General features: G+C 40.2%; 1 protein-coding gene across 1 annotated transcript; it reads right to left on the bottom strand.

Annotated features, from left to right (window-relative positions):
* Window positions 1-9,960: 9,960 nt before the first annotated feature.
* LOC124273891 (atrial natriuretic peptide receptor 1-like) lies at window positions 9,961-22,468 on the bottom strand (the record flags this gene model as incomplete). Its single annotated transcript, XM_046709235.1, has 7 exons — window positions 9,961-11,412; window positions 12,061-12,152; window positions 12,933-13,031; window positions 13,689-13,863; window positions 18,393-18,461; window positions 19,130-19,253; window positions 22,319-22,468. Coding segments are annotated over 7 exons (769 nt in total), but the record flags the coding sequence as incomplete, so codon positions are not given.
* Between the last annotated feature and the right edge of the window lie 321 nt (window positions 22,469-22,789).

Here is a 22,789-nt window from a genome sequence, read left to right as displayed (position 1 = left end):
CCAGTACACCTACATACAGTGACAACCTAGTACACCTACATACAGTGACAGCCTAGTACACCTACATGCACTGACAATACAGTACATCTACATACAGCGACAACCCCTTGCACCTACATACACTGACAACGCGGTACACCAACATACATTGACAACCAAGTACATGTACATACAGTGACAATCCAGTACACCTATATACAGTGACAACCTAGTACACCTATATACAGTGACAACCTATTTCACCTGCATACATTGACGATCCAGTACACATACAGTGACAACCCAGCACACGTACATACAAATCCTAGTACACATACACAGAACCTGGTACAGCTATAGACTTATTACTCGATATTTATCCATTTTAACATGTTCTATGCAGTGTTGGTATGGACCGTCGCTTCAAAATATGAACAAATATAAGAGGATTGTTAACCTTGCAGGAAAAATTGCTTGTTGTAAGTTTGATAGAATAGACACCCTGTACATGTCATTTGTTTTAAATCATTCTGATAGAATTTGACAAGACCTAACCAATGTTTTAACAATGTCATTATTATTCCGCTTATCATCCATCTATTTTTTTTAAATGTAGGATAAAATCAACGGTAGAAACAACTGAAATTAGTATTGATCCATCTGAATTAAGATAGTACCTGTCCTGACATTCTACTTGGAATAAGACATTGAAATGGGAATATTTGAATTGCATCTTCAAGAAAATGATTTTATATTCAAACTTAGCTCAGAAAACAGGTGTCAATACTAGGCGCAAGTCAACAGATATTAGACACCACAGACTCGAGTAATAAGTCCTGTATATGAAGATCACTATCAAAACAACAGATTCGCCAACAGATTTCTACTGTCTGTGCGACATGATCTATCATTCGTTCAGCTGATATAACCAAACCATGTGTGCAGCTGTTATAACCAAACCATGTGCTCTACTGATATTACTGTACCATATGCTTATCGGATGTAACGGTACTATGTGTTCAGCTGATATTACTGCAAGATGTTTTCTGCTGATATAACTGGAATCTGTGTTCAGCTGATATAAATGATTCATGCTTTTAGTTGATATAACTTGTCCATGTGCTCAGCTGATATAACTGTAATATGTATTCAGCTGATGTTATTGCACTGTGTTCAGCTGATATAACTGCACTATGTGTTCGGCTGATATAACTGTACTGTGTTCAGCTGATATAACTGCACTATGTGTTCAGCTGATATAACTGTACTGTGTTCAGCTGATATAACTGCACTATGAGTTCAGCTGATATAACTGTGCTGTGTTCAGCTGATATAACTGCACTATGTGTTCAGCTGATATAACTGTACTGTGTGTACAGCTGATATAACTGTACCACGTGTTCAACTGATATAACTGTACTATATGTTCAGCTGATATGAATGTAATATGTGTTCAGTTGATATAACTGTGCCGTGTTCAACTGATATAACTGTACTGTGTTCAGCTGATATAACTGTAATATGCGTTCAGCTGATATAACTGTAGTATGTTTTCAGCTGATATAACTGTATTACATGCTCAGCTGATAGAACTAAACGGTGTTCAGCTGATATATTTCTACTATTTACTGTAATATGTATTGAAAAAAACACAATAAAAACTGTATACAAACTATCATTCGACAAACTACCATGTCAATGTTTACTGTCCTCCTCCGCTGTAGTTTTACATGCAACTCTAATTTTGTTTTCATATCCATGTGTCTGCCCAAGGACGGACTCAGAATTCGATACAGAATTTTTCTTCCAAGAGAAACTGTATGAAACGATAGTGTAAAGGAATATTGCCGAATTTGTGTTTTGTATGCTCACTCACTCAGTATTTCAAACACATTGGCATGAACAGTTGAAATAGTGCTATCAAACTCCTAGCCTCTATAGGAAGATATATGTCACAGATATAAACATTATCCCTGAAATAGTTCTTCGCAGCAGTCTGAGATCGACGTTTTCACCTTTTTTCCTGTGCTTAAAAGCATGAGTACTTATCACATGATTTCATCAAAACAATCCGCGGACGGGATATGGGGAAATATTTCTAAGGCCAAGAATACGCCAAAGATAAACGTGTTAATGGTCTTATCAGCCCCATCTTTCAAATGGCAATGGTCTGGAAGTAAAGTTTTAGAAATGAATATTCTGGAGAATATCGTTGATAGCAATCTTTGCCTGAAATACAAAATCCATTTAGGTGTGTGTTAAATATATTGAACTTATATTGTTACTGAAATTCATTCATAGAAACAAACTGGGGGAGAAAGGCCCGACGAGAAACAGGGTGTGTATATTGTTTTCAAAATGTGCTGCATTGAAGGTATGGATGCTCCATATGTTTTGGAGTTAAATGGTAATGATTGACGTAGGTAGTGCCCTCCATGGTGTTGGGAATTAAACGACAGGAATTTACATTCATTCTTGAAATCTCTCAAATAGTTGTCTTCATTTAAGCTTTCTGGGTTTGAGGCAAATTCTTATCCAGGTATTTATTCTGACCACCTTACTTATGCATTGGTACCTTTCGGCCTCGGGAGCTAATCAAAAACACATCGCCTGAAAACCAGTGTTCCAAGTCCACTTTTTGAAGAAAATGATCTATGGCTATCATACTGACGCTGATGTGTTATTCATCTGATAAAATATGGACTGGAAATATCATTTTATAATTGTTTTATCTCCACAAAATTTGAAATGTACCTTGTTTAATGACGTTTTTAGGTCAGGCAAATTTCCAGATCTGTGGTCACGTAGTATTATATATCCATTGTATAAAAAAGGAAGCATCCATGAAGTAAATAATTATCGTGGTATCTCTCTTATGGATATTTGTGGCAAAGCTTTTACTTCCATTTTGAACAGGCGTTTGAAAGAGGTTGTTGACTGTTAGATCTGTACCCTGAGTGTCAAGGTGGCTTCCGTAAAGGCTTTTCTACGGTTGATAACATTTTTACAATCCAAATAGTTATACAGAAATATTTGTCAAAAACAGGAGGTAGATTTTATTGTTTATTTGTTGATTTCCGTAAGGCGTTCAATTCAGTTAATAGAGATCTTCTTTGGTTTGTTCTGTTATCTGATAGTGTCAAAGTATAGTATTCAAAGACAAAGGCTAGTGTTAAGCTAAACAATTTAAATATTTCGGAATATTTTGATTCTTTGAGTGGGGTTCGGCAAGGTTGTATTTTAAGTCCTCTTCTATTTCCGTTCTTTGTTAACCAGTTGTATACGGAAATACTTACTTGTGGTGACAGGGGCGTATTTATTGACCCAGAGTTTATGGAATTGTATTTGCTACTGTATGCAGATGATTTACGTTTGTTTACAGATTCTGCCATTAGTCTTCAGAGGAAGATCAATGTATTACTACAGTTTTGTAAAAAATGGGGCTTGTCTGTAACTTTTGAGAAAACAGAGTTGCTAGTCTTTAGAAATGGTGGTAAATTAAGGCGGTATGAATCTTGATACTTTGGTGATCATAAGTTAAACGTTTCTACATATTATTATTTGGGTTTATTGTTTTCAAATAGACTTTCATGGTCTAAATCGGTTCAAAATCTGGTAAATAAAGCGAGTAACGCCTTGCGCTCAGATAAGGGTTTTGGTAGGAGACTTAAAAAATATTCTGCAACTATTTTGTTCAAAATCTTCAGATAAAGGCAATAATTTTGTACGCTTCGGAAATACAGGGTTTTCGGAAATGGCATGTTATTGAACAGTTTCACATTAGATTTTGTAAGTATGTGTTGGGTGTTGGTATACATGCTCTAACGTGGCTCTTTTGGCGGAATGTGGTAGAAATTATATCTATGTTGATGACGTGTTATGAAGTATTGGTTCAAACTTTTACGCTTACCAAAGGATAGAAATCCAAAGCAGTGTTATATTATGTTGCACAATTTAGACAAAGTTGGTAGGAAAACGTGGGTATATTTTAACCGAAATACTTTGTTAAATATGTGGGAAGCTCAAGGAGCTGGCAACCAGGAACAGTTTTTGAAAGATTTTCATGTAAGAGTTGGTGATTGTCAAAAGCAATGCCTATTTTCAGAAATGCACAAATGTTCATCGCTTGAAGTCTATTCCAGTATCAAAAGTGTATTTTGCATTGAACCATATTTATCTTTATTGAAATCTAAAGATGCGAGGCGTCAAATAACAAGGTTACGAATCGGTGCACTTCCAAGGCACCAAAGACTTTGTACAATTTTTTATAATGATAATTTTGAAGAAAATGAATTTCATTTCCTATTTGAATGTAAAGTTTATCATGATTTGCGCTGAAAGTATTTTAAAGCATTACCAAATTCCATAGATCAGCAATACTTTCTGAACACATTATCCTGTACCGAGTTTTCAACACTAACAAATTGTTCTTCGTACATTAAGGAAGCATTGTCATTGCGTTCTTTATACATATGAATCTGATTGTCAATTGCCACTACCTGATAATTGCACGTTTATTTGTATTGTACGTGGGCCTAAGGCCTTGTTACGAAATAAACTTGATTGATTGATTGATTTATTGACAAGCTCACGAAGAGAAGAAACGAGTTATATGATCGATCCCTGTACAAGAAGAAGAAAGCAAGTCTGGATTCAAAAGATGTGCACATCCCTCCATAATATCCCTGGTGAGTGGCGCAGTGTGCACGCATCGATGGTTCATCATTTCTGTAGTTCCATAGACCATCGAGCCGTTGTTCAAAGAGATCATGCCCGTGATGATCTGGGTTAGAACTGGTCTTCAGGAACCCAAGTTTTTCGAAAGAGGTGACTAACGGGATCGGGTGGTCAGTCTCGCTGACTTAGATGGCACATGTCATCGTATCCCCATTGCGTAGGAAGACGCTCACTGGATTGTAGGGTCAAGACTAGGTTATTAGCAGACCGCTGCCATATAGCTGGAATACTGCTGAGTGCAGCTTTTAACAAGACATCAACCAATCCAATGGGGGCGATGTGATTGCAGTGTTATTATATATATTCATATTAAGTGCGCTTCAGTGACTTCCTTCCAATCATTTTAGTGTGGGAAAAGATTTTGGTTGACACATGTCATCGTATCCCAAATGCGTAGATCGATGTTCATGCTGTTGATCACTGGATTGTCTGGTCCAGACTCGATTATTTACAGACCGCCGATATAAAGCTCGAGTGCGGCGTTAAACAACAATCTACCCAACCAGAGAAACATCATACGCGCAACATACATTAAAAACAACCACTCAGACACATACACACAAACCTCGCTCTCACACACAAAATACACACATTGACACCTTGCTCACACACACAAAACACACACATTGACACCTCGCTCTCACACACAAACCGCACATTACCTCGCTCTCACACATATTACCACCTCGCACTCACACACAAACCACACACATTACCACCTCGCACTAACACACAAACCACACATTACCACCACGCACTCACACACAAACCACAGATTAACACTTCGCACTCACACACACACAACACACATTACCACCTCGCAGTCACACACAAACCACACAAATTACCACCTCGCACTAACACACACACAGAAACTATAGATTACCACCTCGCACTCACACAACACACATTACCACCTCGCAGTCACACAAACCACATATTACCACCTCGCACTCACACACAAACCACACACATTACCACCTCGCACTAACAGACAAACCACACATTACCACCACGCACTCACACACAAACCACAGATTAACACTTCGCACTCACACACACAAAACACATTACCACCTCGCAGTCACACACAAACCACACAAATTACCACCTCGCACTCACACACACAAAACCACAGATTACCACCTCGCACTCACACAACACACATTAGCACCTCGCAGTCACACAAACCACATATTACCACCTCGCACTCACACACAAACCACAGATTACCACCTCGCACTCACCCACACACAATACACAATACCACCTCGCACTCACACACAAACCACAGATTACCACCTCGCACTCACACACACACACAACACACATTACCACCTCGCACTAACACACAAACCACAGATTACCATCTCGCACTCACACAACACAAATTACAACCTCACACTCACACACACACACACAACACACACATCGTTCCTCTCACATCCCACTTCTATGTCAACAGAAATATACAATAACGAAAAACACGTGAGTCTGGTTTCATTTTGGATTTATCAGGAAATCACGTCACCTCGTATCGTACGTAAATAAACATACTGTTAACTGTTAACTTGTCGTTAACTCACTGTTGCTATGTTACGAAAGTTATGTTGCCAGCCAACCGCTAGATTCTCTAATGTCTGAAAGAGGTACATTGTATACTTGTTGAAATATCTGCTTAAAAACACACAAGTTCACATTGTAAATCTGGTCAGTCGTAAGGTTTGCGGTAGATAGTTCGACAACCCCAGGAACGTGAGTACAGTAGAACACCGTTGTGTCGAAGTTGAAGGGACCTACATAAATGCTTCGAGTATACCACTGTGCGACACAAGCACCAAATGATGACTAAGTAAATAATAAGCAGAGACAAAGCTTTACTTCGAGACACCATAAGTTCGACACAATAACAGTTCGACACAATAGAGCTCAAAACCTTTAGAGTTTGACACCTAGAGTTCAACACAATAAGAGTTCGACAAAATAAGAGTTCGACAGAAGAAGAGTTCGACACAAGATGAGTTCGACACAAGACGAGTTCGACACAACCGTGTTTGACTGTATATGTGCAATCAGGCCTACCAACGAAAGCCAGCAGATAGCAACCAAGCTATAGTATGTACATACTTGAAATAGAAATAGCCACACAAACTACACCCGTGAGACTATCACCATTAAGTGTGCATCGGAATGATTGAAACATGCCACATTTACAGAAGACATGGCAACAATCTGAATACCTGCCAATGTGTTGCTGCGGGTGTCATTCACTGTTTTGGTTCCATCGAGTGAGTTTAATATTTACGCCGCTTTTAGCAATAAGCCAGCAATATCACGGCGGGGGACATCGGAATGATTGAAACACGCCACATTTACAGAAGACATTGCAACAATCTGAATACCTGCCAATGTGTTGCTGCGGGTGTCATTCACTGTTTTGATTCCATCGAGTGAGTTTAATATTTAAGCCGCTTTTAGCAATAAGCCAGCAATATCACGGCGGGGAACACCAGGAATGGGCTTCACATGTTGTACCCATGTGGGGAATGGAACCAAGGCCTTCGCTGTGACGAACGAAAGCTTCAACCACAAGCTTACCCCATGGTTCCATCGATAATGTGGCGGGTTTGAATGAAAACGATGAATTTTGAATGGTGAGTCTTTGGTAGGCCTGACGATATCACAGAAATCAAGAGCATTTTGATGATGTCAAATATATTTGACGTCCATGATATGTTTGAAGTGAACGGACAAGAATAATTTTCAATAATACCAAGATGTGATAATGTAAACATATCTTCTAACCACACAACAGGGCCACTTGGTGAACCATCTCATGAACCACCGGCATGTCACGGTACGGGTTCGAACCCAGACTAATTTGTATTGGTTTCTCTGCACCATGCCTATTGTCTTGGTTTCACGAAGGCTAAAATCTGCATCACTTCTGGATATTTCCCATAGCAGGTCACCCTTCCATGAAATTACGACATAACGACACCTTGACCATACCTAGATGGCTGTACTGTACCAAACTGTACAACTGACTGACTGAGTTTGGTTTTACGCCGCTTTTAGCAATATTCCAGCAAAATCACGGCGGGGGACACCAGACAAACTATACAAATACATGTATGTTTAGATGACTATTTCAGAACAAGTACACCGCCAGGTTGTTTTCTAGGCCCATATCTATTTGTTATACACTACCGGACAAAAGAGAATACACACTATTGTTTGATGTGGGTACAAAGTAACACAATCTGACGAATTTGGTAGGTATATCACACCTGTATTTTGGATATAAAATTTGCAATGTTAGGCCACTAACTTCTGCATGGTAACTTTTCAATAGCGGATGTAACTGTTTGATTAAATTCAGTTTTCATGGTATCCTTTCAATTGCCCAACCCTTTACATTACGAGCACAACATTTTATCGAATTCACAAGTTTCATTTCAATAACCCCGAGCAGCTGTTGACATATAACACGTTGGTGATCTATATATCATTTCACTGTAACGAAATAATATACAACATTGATATATAATAAAAGAAGAAGAAAATGACTTAAAAGTACACAGCAGTTCAAACGCGATTTATAAATGAATTATGCATTGTGACAAATCACGTGATCAAATAATAAATGAAATACACATAAAAGCAGGTGATATAAGCGACACTGTACGTCGCTGTAACGTGAAGGGTTCGTGTCAAGTATAAATAGCTATGTACATTAAGTTTTGAGAACAAATATATCTGTACACATGTGAATATATAACATTTACAACCAAAGAGATCAGTTGTGTCCTGCTGTGCATTAAAGTGTATATCAACATCCTCAGATAAAGCTTAGAAAATGCATCATGCTCTAAAGTGTATGTCAACATCCTCAGATAAAGCTTGGATAATGCATCATGCTTTAAAGTGTATGTCAACATCCTCAGATAAAGCTTGGATAATGCATCATGCTTTATAAGTGTATAATCATCACATCCTCAGATAAAGCTTGGATAATGCATCATGTTTTAAAGTGTATATCAACATCCTCAGATAAAGCTTGGATAATGCATCATGCTTTAAAGTGTATATCAACATCCCCAAATAAAGCTTAGATAATGCATGACGTGCATACATTAACACAATGCATCTCATGCATATGTTGGTGTTATACCCAATGTTTTGTCTGATTTGTAAAAGCGGTTTTCTTGCATTCATGAACTCGAAACTTAAAGCAGGAGTGAGTGAGTATGGTTTTACGCCGCTTTTAGCATTGTCACGGCAGGGGACACCAGAAATGGACTTAACATATTGTACCCATGTGGGCATCCGAACATGGGTCTTCAGCGTGCCGACTGACGCTTTAACCATTAGGCTACCTCACACTCCGCTGAACAAATGCAGCTCTTGCGTGACGATGTCACACAACGTAGAGATTAAATACACATGTGCCAATTTGTGGGATTCTATCTGACTCGTGACTAAATCGAGATAAATTGGTCCAAGCAAAGTTAATATGTTTTTTTGCTGCTTTTGGCAATATTCAATCAATATCACGTCTAACGACACTGAAATCGTGATACACAGTTTTTACCATTTCGGGAATCGAACCTGGTGTTAAGCGTGACGGGCGACACCTGAACCACTAGACTACCACGTCGCCTGAGATGAAAAGGAATATTTGGGTGAACAATATAAAGAAAGCAAGTTTTAAAATGTAAATAACGTCGGTAGGGCAAAACAGAAGATATAAGAGAAAATCTAATTTGGAAATTAGCGCACTATTAGTATTTACATGACATAAGCGCAAAAACGTACAAGGAAGTATAGAACGTCTTGTTAAGGCAGGACATTGGAAAAACTGCAAACAGTCCCCAAAACCAAATATCGTTGCATGGATTCGTCAACAACAGTAAAAGGTCCAAGCACAAATAGATATAATAATAATTATAATAATAATACCTGGTAGTCATGATTACATAAATATGCATGATTCGCAATAACAGGTGTCACGTGACGTACCTTTCCACATCAACACACTGTGAGCAGGGGCGTGATATCATGCAATTACCTTACAAGGTGATTCGATATAGCGCGGGAATACTTTCAAAACGCCATTATGACGTCATTACATTTATGTGATCTTGTTTCGACATTATAGTGGCATGGTTTTCGACCGTGTGGCTCGATTACGTGCCATGATTTTTCACACACTGGCTTCGTTGAAACGCGTTTGGCTCAACACAGGGACATGTAACAGTTGTGGGGGATTTCCATATTACACCACTCAGGGGAGATAACTCATCCCTCTAGTGACAACATTACACAATTCAGGGGAGAAAACCCGCCCCTTCAGGTACAACAATGCGCCATTCAAGGGAGATAGCTCATCTTCAATAACAACAATACAGGGGAGATACCTCGCGTTACAGTACACATCCCAGGGGAGACAACCCATCCCTCTAGTAACATCAAACATAACAAAAAACAAAGTATTCCGACAGTGCCTGGTCCGACAATGTCAACACCTTCTTTCAGACAACTTCTGTTTTACGACTGATTTGTTTTATATTTGCGAACAATCGTAATTAACAATCGGAATACAATCTCGGGCATTTTCAAATTAACTGCCAAGGAAAATGCATTAAACATTCCAGAGACTGAAAGAAACGTCGTGATAAGGTGTATATATTTTGTCTACTCCAATTTTGAAGAGCATATGTTCTTTTGCCCGGAAGTGTAAATAACAAATTGCCTTCATTTTTAAACAAATACGTGGTATTTTTTTTACGTGATATGCTCCAGAATCACAAACTATTCTTCTGGGATGTAGGTCACTGCGACCATTATTACAACAACACAATACAATGTACTTAGGACCAGGACAGATGGGTACCCGGTAGGGCGGGTATTTAATGTCACTGGTGACCCCCTGTAGCCTCACGGAGAGCTTGAGTTGTGTACTCCCAGGGAGCTGAGAACGAAAATCGAGTGCACATGTATCCGGGCGATATTTATACAGAACCATTAACATACACTTGAGTAGAATTTGGTGAATGAATAAATTTGTAACTGATGGACTTTGGAAATCCTGGAATACCATCACTCGACAAAACAGTTAAATACTCTTGCTTCTGGTGTCACGCTTGTGTTATTCTGCAGTTGCAAGCTGTCCATAAGCTCCACACGCTTCATTACAATTCAGTCTAACACTTCATTCCACAACCATGATTTGTTGCCACTCGTGTCATTCCGGAGGGTTACGGAATGAGCCAAGTGGTTACGAATGTTGAACCATGAACGTGGCGGAAAGATGCGACTTTGCCCGAGCAGCGTCCTACAAAGGCGAACCTTCACGCAAGGCTGAATATATCCAGTGAAGCTTTGCTACGTAAATCACTTGATCGCCATACATGCAGTGCATATCAAAGAGAATTGGCTTTACAACGATGACATAAATAAAATACAAATATACGCTCTTCATGGCATGGAAATATTCATTGCCGCATCAGCACCCCATAGTCTTCAGCAAATCACAAATGGAATCATCCACTTCAGGCGCACGCGCCTCGATGTCGGTAGACCATGTGACAGAATATGCAAAGAGGATGACGTCACAGCTGTGTCATAAGGTACTCAGGTTATGGTCACTTCCCGCTCCCCAAGCAACCAGTACGTTGTCACGCTCCCCTTGCCCTAGGAACAAACAACGATGACGTTAGTTACATCTACGGAGACCATCATACATACGTCTACGTAAATGATACTTACACATACTCAGATGATACATAGAAGATACATCAACGTAGAAGATACTTACATCTAAGTACAAGATACATCTATGCAGAAGATACTTACATTTACGAAGAAGATAATTGCATTTAAGTAGAAAATGTTTATGTTTATGTAGTTCATATTTACATCTACCTACGATATGTAAGATACTTACATCTAAGTACAAGATAAGATGTCGTAAGAGGCGTCTAACGGGATCGGATGGTCAGGCTCGCTGACTTGGTTGACACATGTCATCGGTTCCCAATTGCGCAGATCGATGCTCATGATGTTGATCACTGGATTGTCTGGCCCTGACCCGATTATTTACAGACCGCCGCCATATAGCTAGAATATTGCTGAGTGCGGCGTAAAACAACAAACCAACCCATCTTAGACACTGATATATATGCCGAGGTGACGTTAAAAGTTAACTCACTCACTCACTGATATATATCTGGAACAACCTGTGCATTGTAATTCTTTCGAAAATTGCGCCCGTTTTCCTTGCTATAGTCTAAACGAAATGACGCCACTACTGAATTTGAAATTGTCATCCAATATACCAACCTTCATTTCAACAGCACCACGAAGTTCAAGGTCAAATGTCTGGAACCGATCAAGCACTTCTTTCGTCTGAGGACTGACGTGGATCCGTAGGGCTACAAATAACGCAACATGCAGATAAGAAGTGAAATACGGTTGGAGATGAAGTGGAGTTTAACGATATTTCACTTTCCTAGAGACGTTCCTGTATTTTTGGTGGGTTTCACCTGCCCGGGCTTACAGAGAGAGTCAGCTGTGATACCACCCCGGCCTGTCTCCTGGATACCTCCCCAATCACATGATACTGACTACCAGTCCACTAACCCTTGTTTTCTTGGATTACAAGTTGACTTTACGTTGACCGCAAGTTGACTTACAAGTTGACTTTACGTTGACTGCAAGTTGGCTACAAGTTGAGTACAAGTTGACTACAAGTTGCCTACAAGTTGTCAGCAAGTTGACTACAAGTTGCCTACAAGTTCACTACAAGTTGACAATAAGACTACAAGCTGATAACAAGTTGACTACAAATTGCCTACAAGTTGACTACAAGTTTCCTACAAGTTGACTGCAAGTTGACTACAAGTTGACTACAAGCTGCCTACAAGGTGCCTACAAGTTGACTACAAGTTGCCTACAAGTTCACAGCAAGTTGACTACAAGTTGACAATAAGACAACAAGCTTATAACAAGTTGACTACAAGTTGCCTACACGTTGCCTACAACTTGACAGCAAGTTGACAACAAGCTGACAACAAGTTGGCTATATATTAACTACACATTGACAACAAGTTGGCTATACGTTGATTACAAGCTGACAACCAGATGGCTATACGCTGACTACAAGTTGACAGCATGCTGCCTACAGACTGACGACAAGACTGCCAGATACATACGCAGGCCATTCGACTCCATCCTCGACGCTGTGTTTACGGTGTCGCCAAACAAGCAGTACCTCGGCATCTTGTGCCCAACAACACCGGCGCACACAGACCCTGTAGAGAGAAAATACACACTATATATTTCTAAAGAGAAAGTTAAACAGTCTACACACACCATGTCGATAGAAACACAACGTCAAAGAGAGAAACACGCCAGACAGACAGACACAAACACACAGTATAGAGCAAAATAACATCACACCCAGAGACGCGCACGCACGCGCACATGCTCACGCACACACACTGTACATATACAAAATAAACATCACAAGGTATACGTTCCTATAAGTCTCCACCTGGATGCATATACGGCTCGGACCGATAATTTTATTAAATCCCTTTGCTGGCTTTTTATCCAATCAGGTGTCTACGCTGGGAAGTTGAGCGTACCAATCACAAGGCTTCTGTCATAACTCACTTTCGCTTCTTTTATCTAATCGATTAAACATGGCAACACAATTATTGCAGAGGTACTCTGAAAGGGGTAGAAGGAGAACTAGCTTATATCTTTTGAAGATTTCAGGCCTGTCAATTTGTCTGTATGATTTTTCCTTCAATCTGAGTCGCACTGTGAGAAGGCGGACCCAGCAAAGGGCGGTAAGGGGGGGACACATGAACATTTAATACCAAGCCGTAACCCTACCCAAAACCTTATTCATTTAAGAAAACACAATGAGGTCAGCAAGTCAAAGTGAATCATATTTCGTTTACCTGAATGGATGCCAATCCGTAGTTTCAGCTGCTGTTGCGGCCGATGGCGGATTTTGAAAGACAGGACAGCGTTAAGTAAAGACAGCGACATCCGGGCTATTTCCCGCGCGTGCAGTTTCCCGTTTCGTCCAGGTAATCCTGACACCACCATGTAGGCGTCGCCTATCGTCTCAACCTGTCCAAGTACAAGTTAACACGTCAAATAAGAAGATAAGAATACCATATCCAATACTATGGTGTCCTATAATTGCCATCGCGTGGCGCGTAAAAAAAGAAGTACGTCGTGGGCGACGTCGCCCACGACGTCGCATAAAAAAGACGACGTCGCGCTTTGTAAAATATATTTTGGCTACAAAAATAACGGGCGACGTCGTGGGCGACGTCGTGAACGACGTCGTGGGCGACGTCGTGAACGACGTCGTGGTCGACGTCGCAGGCGACGTCGGACTATATCGAGTGGTTATCGGCCTCTGAACGTGGCTGACCAAGGTTACGTCTAAAAGAAGAATCGTTAAACGAAACAGGATTTAAAACGCAAAAAATGCTTCAGTCACTCCCGATAAACATTTCTGTCGACCCGAAAATGTTTTTACACCTATATCCAATCAAATACCACCCTAGAAGGCCACTGTTCATTGTATGTAAGGCATACCCATCTGCAAATGAAACGATCTCTTCCCCACACTCTAAACATAATCACCGCCACTATTGTTCGGTCCGGCATACCTCGGGCCGTCAAAAGCAGCTTAAACCTCACACATGTATCTTGAATTGCGTTTTAATTCACAGATTAGTATTACATCTACCTATATATCACTTTTCCAGCCCCTTTCTCTCTCCATTTTCACCCGTAAAGGTCCGGATTAGAAAGTGCCTTCAGTAACCCATGCTTGTCGTAACGGGAGCGGGTGGTCAGACTCGCTGACTTGGTTGACATATGTCATCGGTTCCGAAATGCGCAGATCGATGTTCATGCTGTTGATCACTGGATTGTCTGGTTCATACTCGATTATTTACAGACAGCCGCCATATAGCTGGAATATTGCTGAGTGCGGCGTAAAACTAAACTCACTCACTCACTCACTCTCTATTTTTCAACATAGTTCAATCAAAGTGTTAAGTTTCTGTTGGCCCCACTTGGCCGGAGCTGTCAAAAGCAACTTAAACCTCGCACATGTATCTTGAAGTCTCACAGATGAATCCTAGATTCTGTTTACATCCAATGAATATAGTTATATCTATCTAAATACCACTTTATAGACCCAGTTTTCTTTGTAACATCACAATGTGGCATTTAGGTAGATATAATACTAATCTATGGATTTAAACACATTTCAAGATACATGTGTGAGGTTTAAGTTGCTTTTGACAGCCCGGGCCAAGTCGGGCCGAACAGACTGAACACTTTTGATTGAGGCTATTTTGATGGTTGGCAGACAAGGGCTTCACTTTAACGGAGCAGTTACCTTTACATGTGGCATTTTGTAACATTTCAATGTGATATGTAGGTAGATATAATACTAATCTATGGATTTAAGCACAATTAAAGATACACCTTTGAGGTGTTAGGTGCTTTAGACGACTCGAGCCAAGCCGGACCGAACGCTTGTGACACAGTGTGTTTGTTCAGAATATATAGAAATGAAGGCTGCACTTCGAGCAACGTGTTTGCTTAAAATACTACGCTTTGAGACTCTATAAAGAAGTATTTAGGTACTAGTAGATATAATACCATTTTGCCTTTCATGTGTACTAGCAAATTTAAGCATATGCATACGCTGGCTATCGGATTTGGGCTGGTGTTGTTTACGGTTTAGAATACAATGAAAACACATAAGAATGTGTGTTTGTGTAAATGTATACTTTCTTTGATCCTTTATAACATATTACAAAAGGTTGTGATTTAGTATATTTCTTTTAACATATATAATCATGTCATAATTTCCCATATAACATGGGGAGCAAATTATTTCGAAGCCATTGAAAATGTCCATGCATCTTATTTTAAAAGATTTCTTACAGAAGGTATATTTGCTTCCAATAAAGCCATACTTGGCGAAACAGGATGCTATAACATGCATATTGAGAGTCAAATGAGAGTTATTAGATACTGGATTAAACTTATAAGAATGCCTGATTATCGCTACCCCTATCAAAGCTGTCAAATATTGTTATCACTGGATAAATGTGGAAAGTATTCATGGGCTTCAGATGTGAGAAATATGTTATTTTCAAGCGAGTTTTCTCATGTTTGATTTAAGCAAAATGTTGGTGATATAAAAATGTTTTGTCAACATTTAAACAACGAATAAAAGATATATATTCACAGTTGGTACGCATCAGTCAATTCATCGAGTTTTCTTAGTCATTATTCACAATGTAAATCGATGTTCGGACCTGCAAAATATGTCAGTGTTCTTAATGATAAGTCCCTTTTAAGAATTTTTTGTAAATTTAAAATCTCTCTTCATGCCTTAAAAATACAACGTTTTAGAAAAGATAATAATATATTGGAAGATTTATCATGTTCTTATTGTTCTTCTGGTAAAACTGAAGACGAACGACACTTATAATTAGTCTGTAAGACTTTCTCTGCCTGCCGAAAGAAGTATTTAAAATGCACTAATGATGCCCCACAAACGATATTCAATGTACTTAATTCTAATAATGCTGATATTATTAAATCTGTTGCCATTTTCATGAAACATTTGATGTCCATCCGTAAATCACATGTAAAATCATAATTTAATGTCACGTGACCAATAGTTGTAATTGAGTAACTTCAATTGTACTCTGGGCCACTGGGCCTTAACTACTGAATAAAGCCTGTGTGACTGTCTGTGTGTCTATCTGTCATTGTCCAGGTACTCCATCAATGTCGGGTGGTTATTTGCAAGCCTGAACTTCAAGGTATCTAGTCGTTCCTCCAAATCTCTGTACTTCTATTTGGGGTCAGTCTTTGGCCGGCATTGTACTGAAGCATCTTTGCCTCGTTCAGTCCTTGTTCATCTTCCAGGAACTTGGCCATCTCGAATAGGGTGGGATGTTGTTTTACCACAACCTTCATGAGACGGCCATGCCAATTGCAACCCCGGAGGTTGTTGTTTGTGCGGGGGGCCGTCAGTATTTTTGGTACAGTCGAAATGATTCACTTTGACTTCGCTGTGTACAGGTCCGTGGTTGTGGTCACGATGTACTTGGGAAATTATGTCGTTCACTGTTAAGACTGATATGCAGTCGTTCTGAATGCATCTCCACGAGATCCATTTTCCCCTTTTCTTCTTGTTCACAATAAACATATAACCATTTACATATATGTATGTTCCACCACGAGAAGTATAAAGAAACCTATTGTGCATTTTCCATAACTGAATTTGTGGAAATGATGATGAAAACTGTCAATTCCAACATTCTTATAGCTTGCACGTTTATGTAAGAAATTGAATAACTCACTACTAATGAACTGAGTGAACTAAACTCACTCACTAAACCCGCTGGTTCACATGTCAACCCGCTGGTACAAAAGTCATATTTCGTTTCCTGAGTGGAGACATTTTACATTTTGTAGAAAACCAGTGTTTTGATCCTTTAAAACAACACCGTTTTCACAACATCAAGCATCAACTAAATTTGACAGAATTTTTTACTTAAGGTGTTCTGGCGCTTACCCCTTGATTGGTTTACTTAAATAAGTAGTAATGTTGAACATGAAATCAGTGATTAGAGATCAATAGCAGTATAACTGCACCACAAAAGGTTATTCCCCGATTTTCCAATATAACAATTTCTAAATACGACGTCGCCCGCGACGTCGTGGGCGACGTCGACCTCGACGTCGTGGGCGACGTCGCCTTCGACGTCGTGGACGACGTCGATTTTGTATTTTTGTCGTAGATCTCTCTTGTGTATTTCTGCGCGACGTCGTGGACGACGTCTTACACGACGTCGTGCGCGACGTCGTCTTTTTTATGCGACGTCGTGGGCGACGTCGCCCACGACGTAGTTCTTTTTACGCGCCACGCGAGATCAATAGCAGTATAACTGCACCACAAAAGGTTATTCCCCGATTTTCCAATATAACAATTTCTAAATACGACGTCGCCCGCGACGTCGTGGCGACGCTAATCGCCTTCGACGTCGTGGACGACGTCGATTTTGTATTTTTGTCGTAGATCTCTCTTGTGTATTTCTGCGCGACGTCGTGGACGACGTCTTACACGACGTCGTGCGCGACGTCGTCTTTTTTATGCGACGTCGTGGGCGACGTCGCCCACGACGTAGTTCTTTTTTTACGCGCCACGCGATGGCAATTATAGGACACCATACAATACACACCTGGAGAGCAGACTTAAGTTTCCTTCAGATCGATTTCTTATAGCTTTAAACTTGCTGAGTAATAGTCAAAATCATTCGATGTCTGATATATTTTTGGAACAATTGATGTACAGTACGTGTTACTAACAAAATGCTGTTATTTTGCAGGGTTCTTTGGAATAAATATGGACATTCACATCTAACGACCAATCAGCGTGCACTTCATCGAAGCAGGTCATCTGACAGTTCATACAACAATCATTTTAACAATTTATCAGTACAGAAGATTGACATCGACGCTGACAATGTCTTATGGTATGAAACATGTGACAGGTGCTAATGTTTCTCTACATTTACACCGACGTGACAATTCAATGAAGGGATACTTACCTTATAAACATCGAAATGTTCGATGATCGAGTCAAACGTTGTATAGAGGTCATTCAGCAAATCTATCACCTAAAACCAATCAAAGATCGATAACTTCTGCACCAGTAAAAGAATGAGAAAGGTTTTACGCCACGTTTTACATTAACCTTGAGACATACAAAAGGTTTCACTGATTTTAACCGGGAATGGAAACCGTGTCCTCGGCGTGACAAGTAAACACTTTAGCCTCTGAACTACCCTACTAACGAGATCGGGTGGTCAGGGTATCTGTCTTGGTTGACACATGTCATCGTATCCCAGTTGCGTACGTGATCAGGATGTTGATCACTGGATTGTCTGGTCCAGACTCGATTATGTACAGACCGACCAACGCCACATAGCTGGAATATTGCTGAGTGCGGCGTAAAAAAACAAACAAACAACAGTGAACAGTTATAGAGGTATAGTCTGTTTGCAGTGAAAACTTACGGATGAATTTCACTTTAAACAAAAAAGTAAATCAAATAAAGTGAAATTAATATTACGAATCGCCATAATTTTACCTTGACATTTAATATGCATACCCCCTTGTAATACAAACCAATAATAATGAAACTATGATCGTTTGTTAAACAACTTTTATCCTAAGTTGAATAAAATTCTGAGATTTTAATGTTCATTTCGCAAGGTAAAATAATGAGGATTCGCAATCCTAATTCCACTTTATTCGATTTACAGACTATAGCTGTAGGTGTTACCTGCATGGGCGTGCTCTCCGACGACAACGCCGTGAAGCCACAGATGTCGCTGAAGTAGATGGTCACTTCATCGTAATTTTCCGCCTTGACCACCTCGCCCCTGATCAGCTGACCCGCGACTGACCTGTAACGAGATGAACCACAATCAGTGTGTGAAGCGTACGTAAAATGACCATAGCCCCCAAGTAATAACTGGTTAAATACGAAAATCAATAATCATTTCATACAATATTTTAGTTCTGGGGTTCACGAAGGATATGGATTTCTTCATTTACTGTGCAGAAGAAATGAATGCAAAATCTCGTTACACTACACCTAGCTGTGAATGGGTACCCGTAAGGATGGGAAACCCGCAATAACTCGGTGCGCTTTGTGGCAGCAAGAGTTGTATGGTCCCCAGGGAGTTGAGATGTGCCGTTGAGATTGACATCCAATGATCGAGGTGAAAAATACCAGCGCCTTGAACATGCACTAGTTCGTGGATATATATGTGCGCTATATAAATATCCAATGAATATCCAATAATAACCTCTGTATGTTGTTTCAAGACATTGTTGCTACATGGTTTCACTTCAGAGCTCCGTTTCACAAAGCTCTCGTAAGCCTAAGATCTCGTAAATTATGTTACAGTATAGGAGGTACGAAGGCTACGAGAAAATCTACGAGATATTAAGCTTACGAGAGCTTTGTGAAACGTGGCCCGGGACAGTGGTAGGCGGGTTACAATATAGGAGACCAGGAATCAAGGTAAATCCGGAGGTTTGACGAGCATTACGGAATATACCAGGTAAGTAAAACATATCTTTCAGATCGTTGCTAGTTATTCAGGATGTCCAGCCTTGGCTTGTTTCGAATGATTGACCACTCTTGGTGTTTGGTGGATATTATTATCACTGACGTCATATATATTACTCTCGTTATTATAATTTGCAATTCCGGCGCCATTGAAGTTTGAATATTGTGTACCACCACATTTATTAATTAATTAATTAGCATTTATTTGTATGGACTTCTACATATCGCTACCTTCAGAACATAAATACACCATACGTTTTTTATGGATAACAACTTCTTTTTATCCTCTATACGGGGTCTCAGGGCTAATTATTGCTCCTTCATTATGAGGAGAGCTCGAAAACGTCGTGCCATGTATTCATGTTCGTCCAACTTCTAAATGAATTCCAGGGCCTTCTTCAAAACATAGTGGCTGAGTGTGTAAAATGTATTTGATTGTGGTTCTTTACACACTGAACGTTCCTACAGGTTTCTGGTGAAGGTATTGTTTCATCTTGGAATTGACAGGTTAAAAACACATGATTCCCTAAACACTTAGTTCTACCACTCAACATTTGTCAGAGATAATGAGATATGTCAGATCGTCATTGAAAGGTTTTGACTGTTTCGGATTGCGATCCAACGTTAACTTTACATTTGCTTGGAGAAGGGAGGTAACTCCAAATTTGGAACTGCGGTTATACTTGCTTGCCTGCGGGCAGGACGGAGGCATTTTGAGGAGATTACAGATTTCTTGAACTTTTCAGATATAACAGAGGTATTATCTCTCATTGTACGTGACAGTCAACAACTCTGCGGTTTTAGAACTGGGGAGAGAAAAATCGAGAGTGATGTACACAGAGACTGCTAGTGCTACCAAGGTAGAAAATATGGATTTGTGAACTTCTGTGATTAGTTAAAACGAAATGGGCGTTGGACAATCAAAAACTACACACATCCTTATCCAAGTTTGAGTCTTACAGTAAGCAGTATTTAGATGGGTATTTGTTTGAATTGGAGCTGTAATTCAACGTCGTAACGTCAGCTTGGCACCTGTGTTTTGACGTCATTGAGGAAAATCCGTGTCACGTCACATTGCAATATATTAAAACTCCGAGACTCTACTCCGATAGCGACATAAAACAATCAAAATAAAAGCAAGAGAGCTTTAAACGAGTGGATTTACTGATTCAACGGAAGGCCGGCAGTATTACACCGTTACTTTGGTTTATTTGATGAAAAGTCGGGCCACGTCATATTACAACGTAATAAATATTAGACACTTAACTCCGGCACGATAGCTATCTGAGCACAGACTTTAAAACTTCTAATAAAACACGAATCGACAGAACTTTAATCGAATCGATGAAATAATACAACGGCGAAACGCTTGTATTACATCTGTATTTGGACGTCATCGATAAGCACTCGTGCTACGTCAGATTACAACGTAATTAAAACCGGATACTTCTTTCCGATACGATAGCTCTCAGGGTGAAAGAAAAACGTTCAGGTAATGGGGTCAGGTGAACTTCAATCGCGGTTGTCATTCCTGGCTCAAGCAAGCCAAGCATTCGTACAACACACTTGAGTTCTGCATTTCGGGAACATGAAAGAGGCACGGAAAATTTTAATGACGCCCGCGATATCAACGCCCTGTTGATTTGAATGTTGTGGCATTTCATTCAGAGGGGTGACCATCAATGGATTATTTGTCTTCTGCTTTTAATTTTGTTTGTGTTCATGTATTATTTTTTCCTTTTCTTTTTCTTTCTGTTGTTGTTGTTGATGTTGTCGATGTTGTTTTCGAATTTTGTCGGATTATTTGTTTCCCTTTTTTTATGGGTTTGTTTTCATTACACTATGTTTTCTTTCCTTCGTCGTCCAATTTCCGCATTGCAATGGGAATTGTACTGACTCCTTAATAAGCCAGAACCTTGATTGCTCAAAACCCCACCATCCCCTTTAACAGTTTTCGTTGAGGGGTATCAATATCTTCATTTACAATGGTATCCTTTTGACAAATATGTGTGAGTTTACAGATATACATTTTCAAGGTAGCGCTTCAAACGACTTGGCAAAGATGACACTATAAAACAACACATGATCACTATCTGAGTGAGTGAGTGAGTTTTACGCTGCAATCAGCAATATTTCAGCTATATGGCGGCGGTCTGTAAATAATCGAGTCTGGACCAGACAATCCACTGATCAGCAACATGAGCATCGATCTGTGCAATTGGGAACCGATGACATGTGTCAACCAAGTCAGCGAGCCTGACCACCCGATCCCGGAAGTCGCCTCTTGCGACAAGCATAGGTTACTGAAGGCCAATATTCTAACCCGGACCTTCACGGGTCGATCACTATCTAAGGGGTCGGCACTACGACCACCCGGTGTCCTGCTCCACCTACTTGGGCAGCATCATGTACAGCAGGTCCTCTGCCTTCTTCTTCTGCTCGAGGTAGTCGGCTGTCCTCTCCTCCACCAGGGCCTCCAGGTTGTTGGCGTACTGCTCCATCCGGGACAGCAGGTTGTCAAGGATGTTGCCCTTGTCTCCATCCCTACAAGATACAGACCCTGTTACTTCACGAGTGAGTGAGTGAGTTAGGTTTTATGCTGCTTTAACTATATTCCAGCATTTTCACTGAGAGGGGCGCCAGAGTGGGTGAGTGAGGTTTTACGCCACTTTTAGCAATATTCCAGCAATGTCACAGAGAGGGGCACCAGGAATGGGCTTAACACATGTACACAACTGGGGAACCGAACCCGGTCCTTCGGCGTGACATTCGAACTCTTTAAGGACTGGGCTAACACATTTCAGGAGGTTTAATGGTCCACCGGAAGGGATAGAGAGGTATTAATGGAGGGTCACTGGAACCAAA

Source organism: Haliotis rubra, unplaced genomic scaffold (genome assembly GCF_003918875.1).
Source record: "Haliotis rubra isolate DU_JTF1 unplaced genomic scaffold, ASM391887v1 Scf1853, whole genome shotgun sequence".
NCBI lineage: Eukaryota > Metazoa > Mollusca > Gastropoda > Lepetellida > Haliotidae > Haliotis > Haliotis rubra.
Note: the sequence above shows the minus strand (reverse complement) of the source record. Positions and strands in the feature narration are given on the sequence as shown.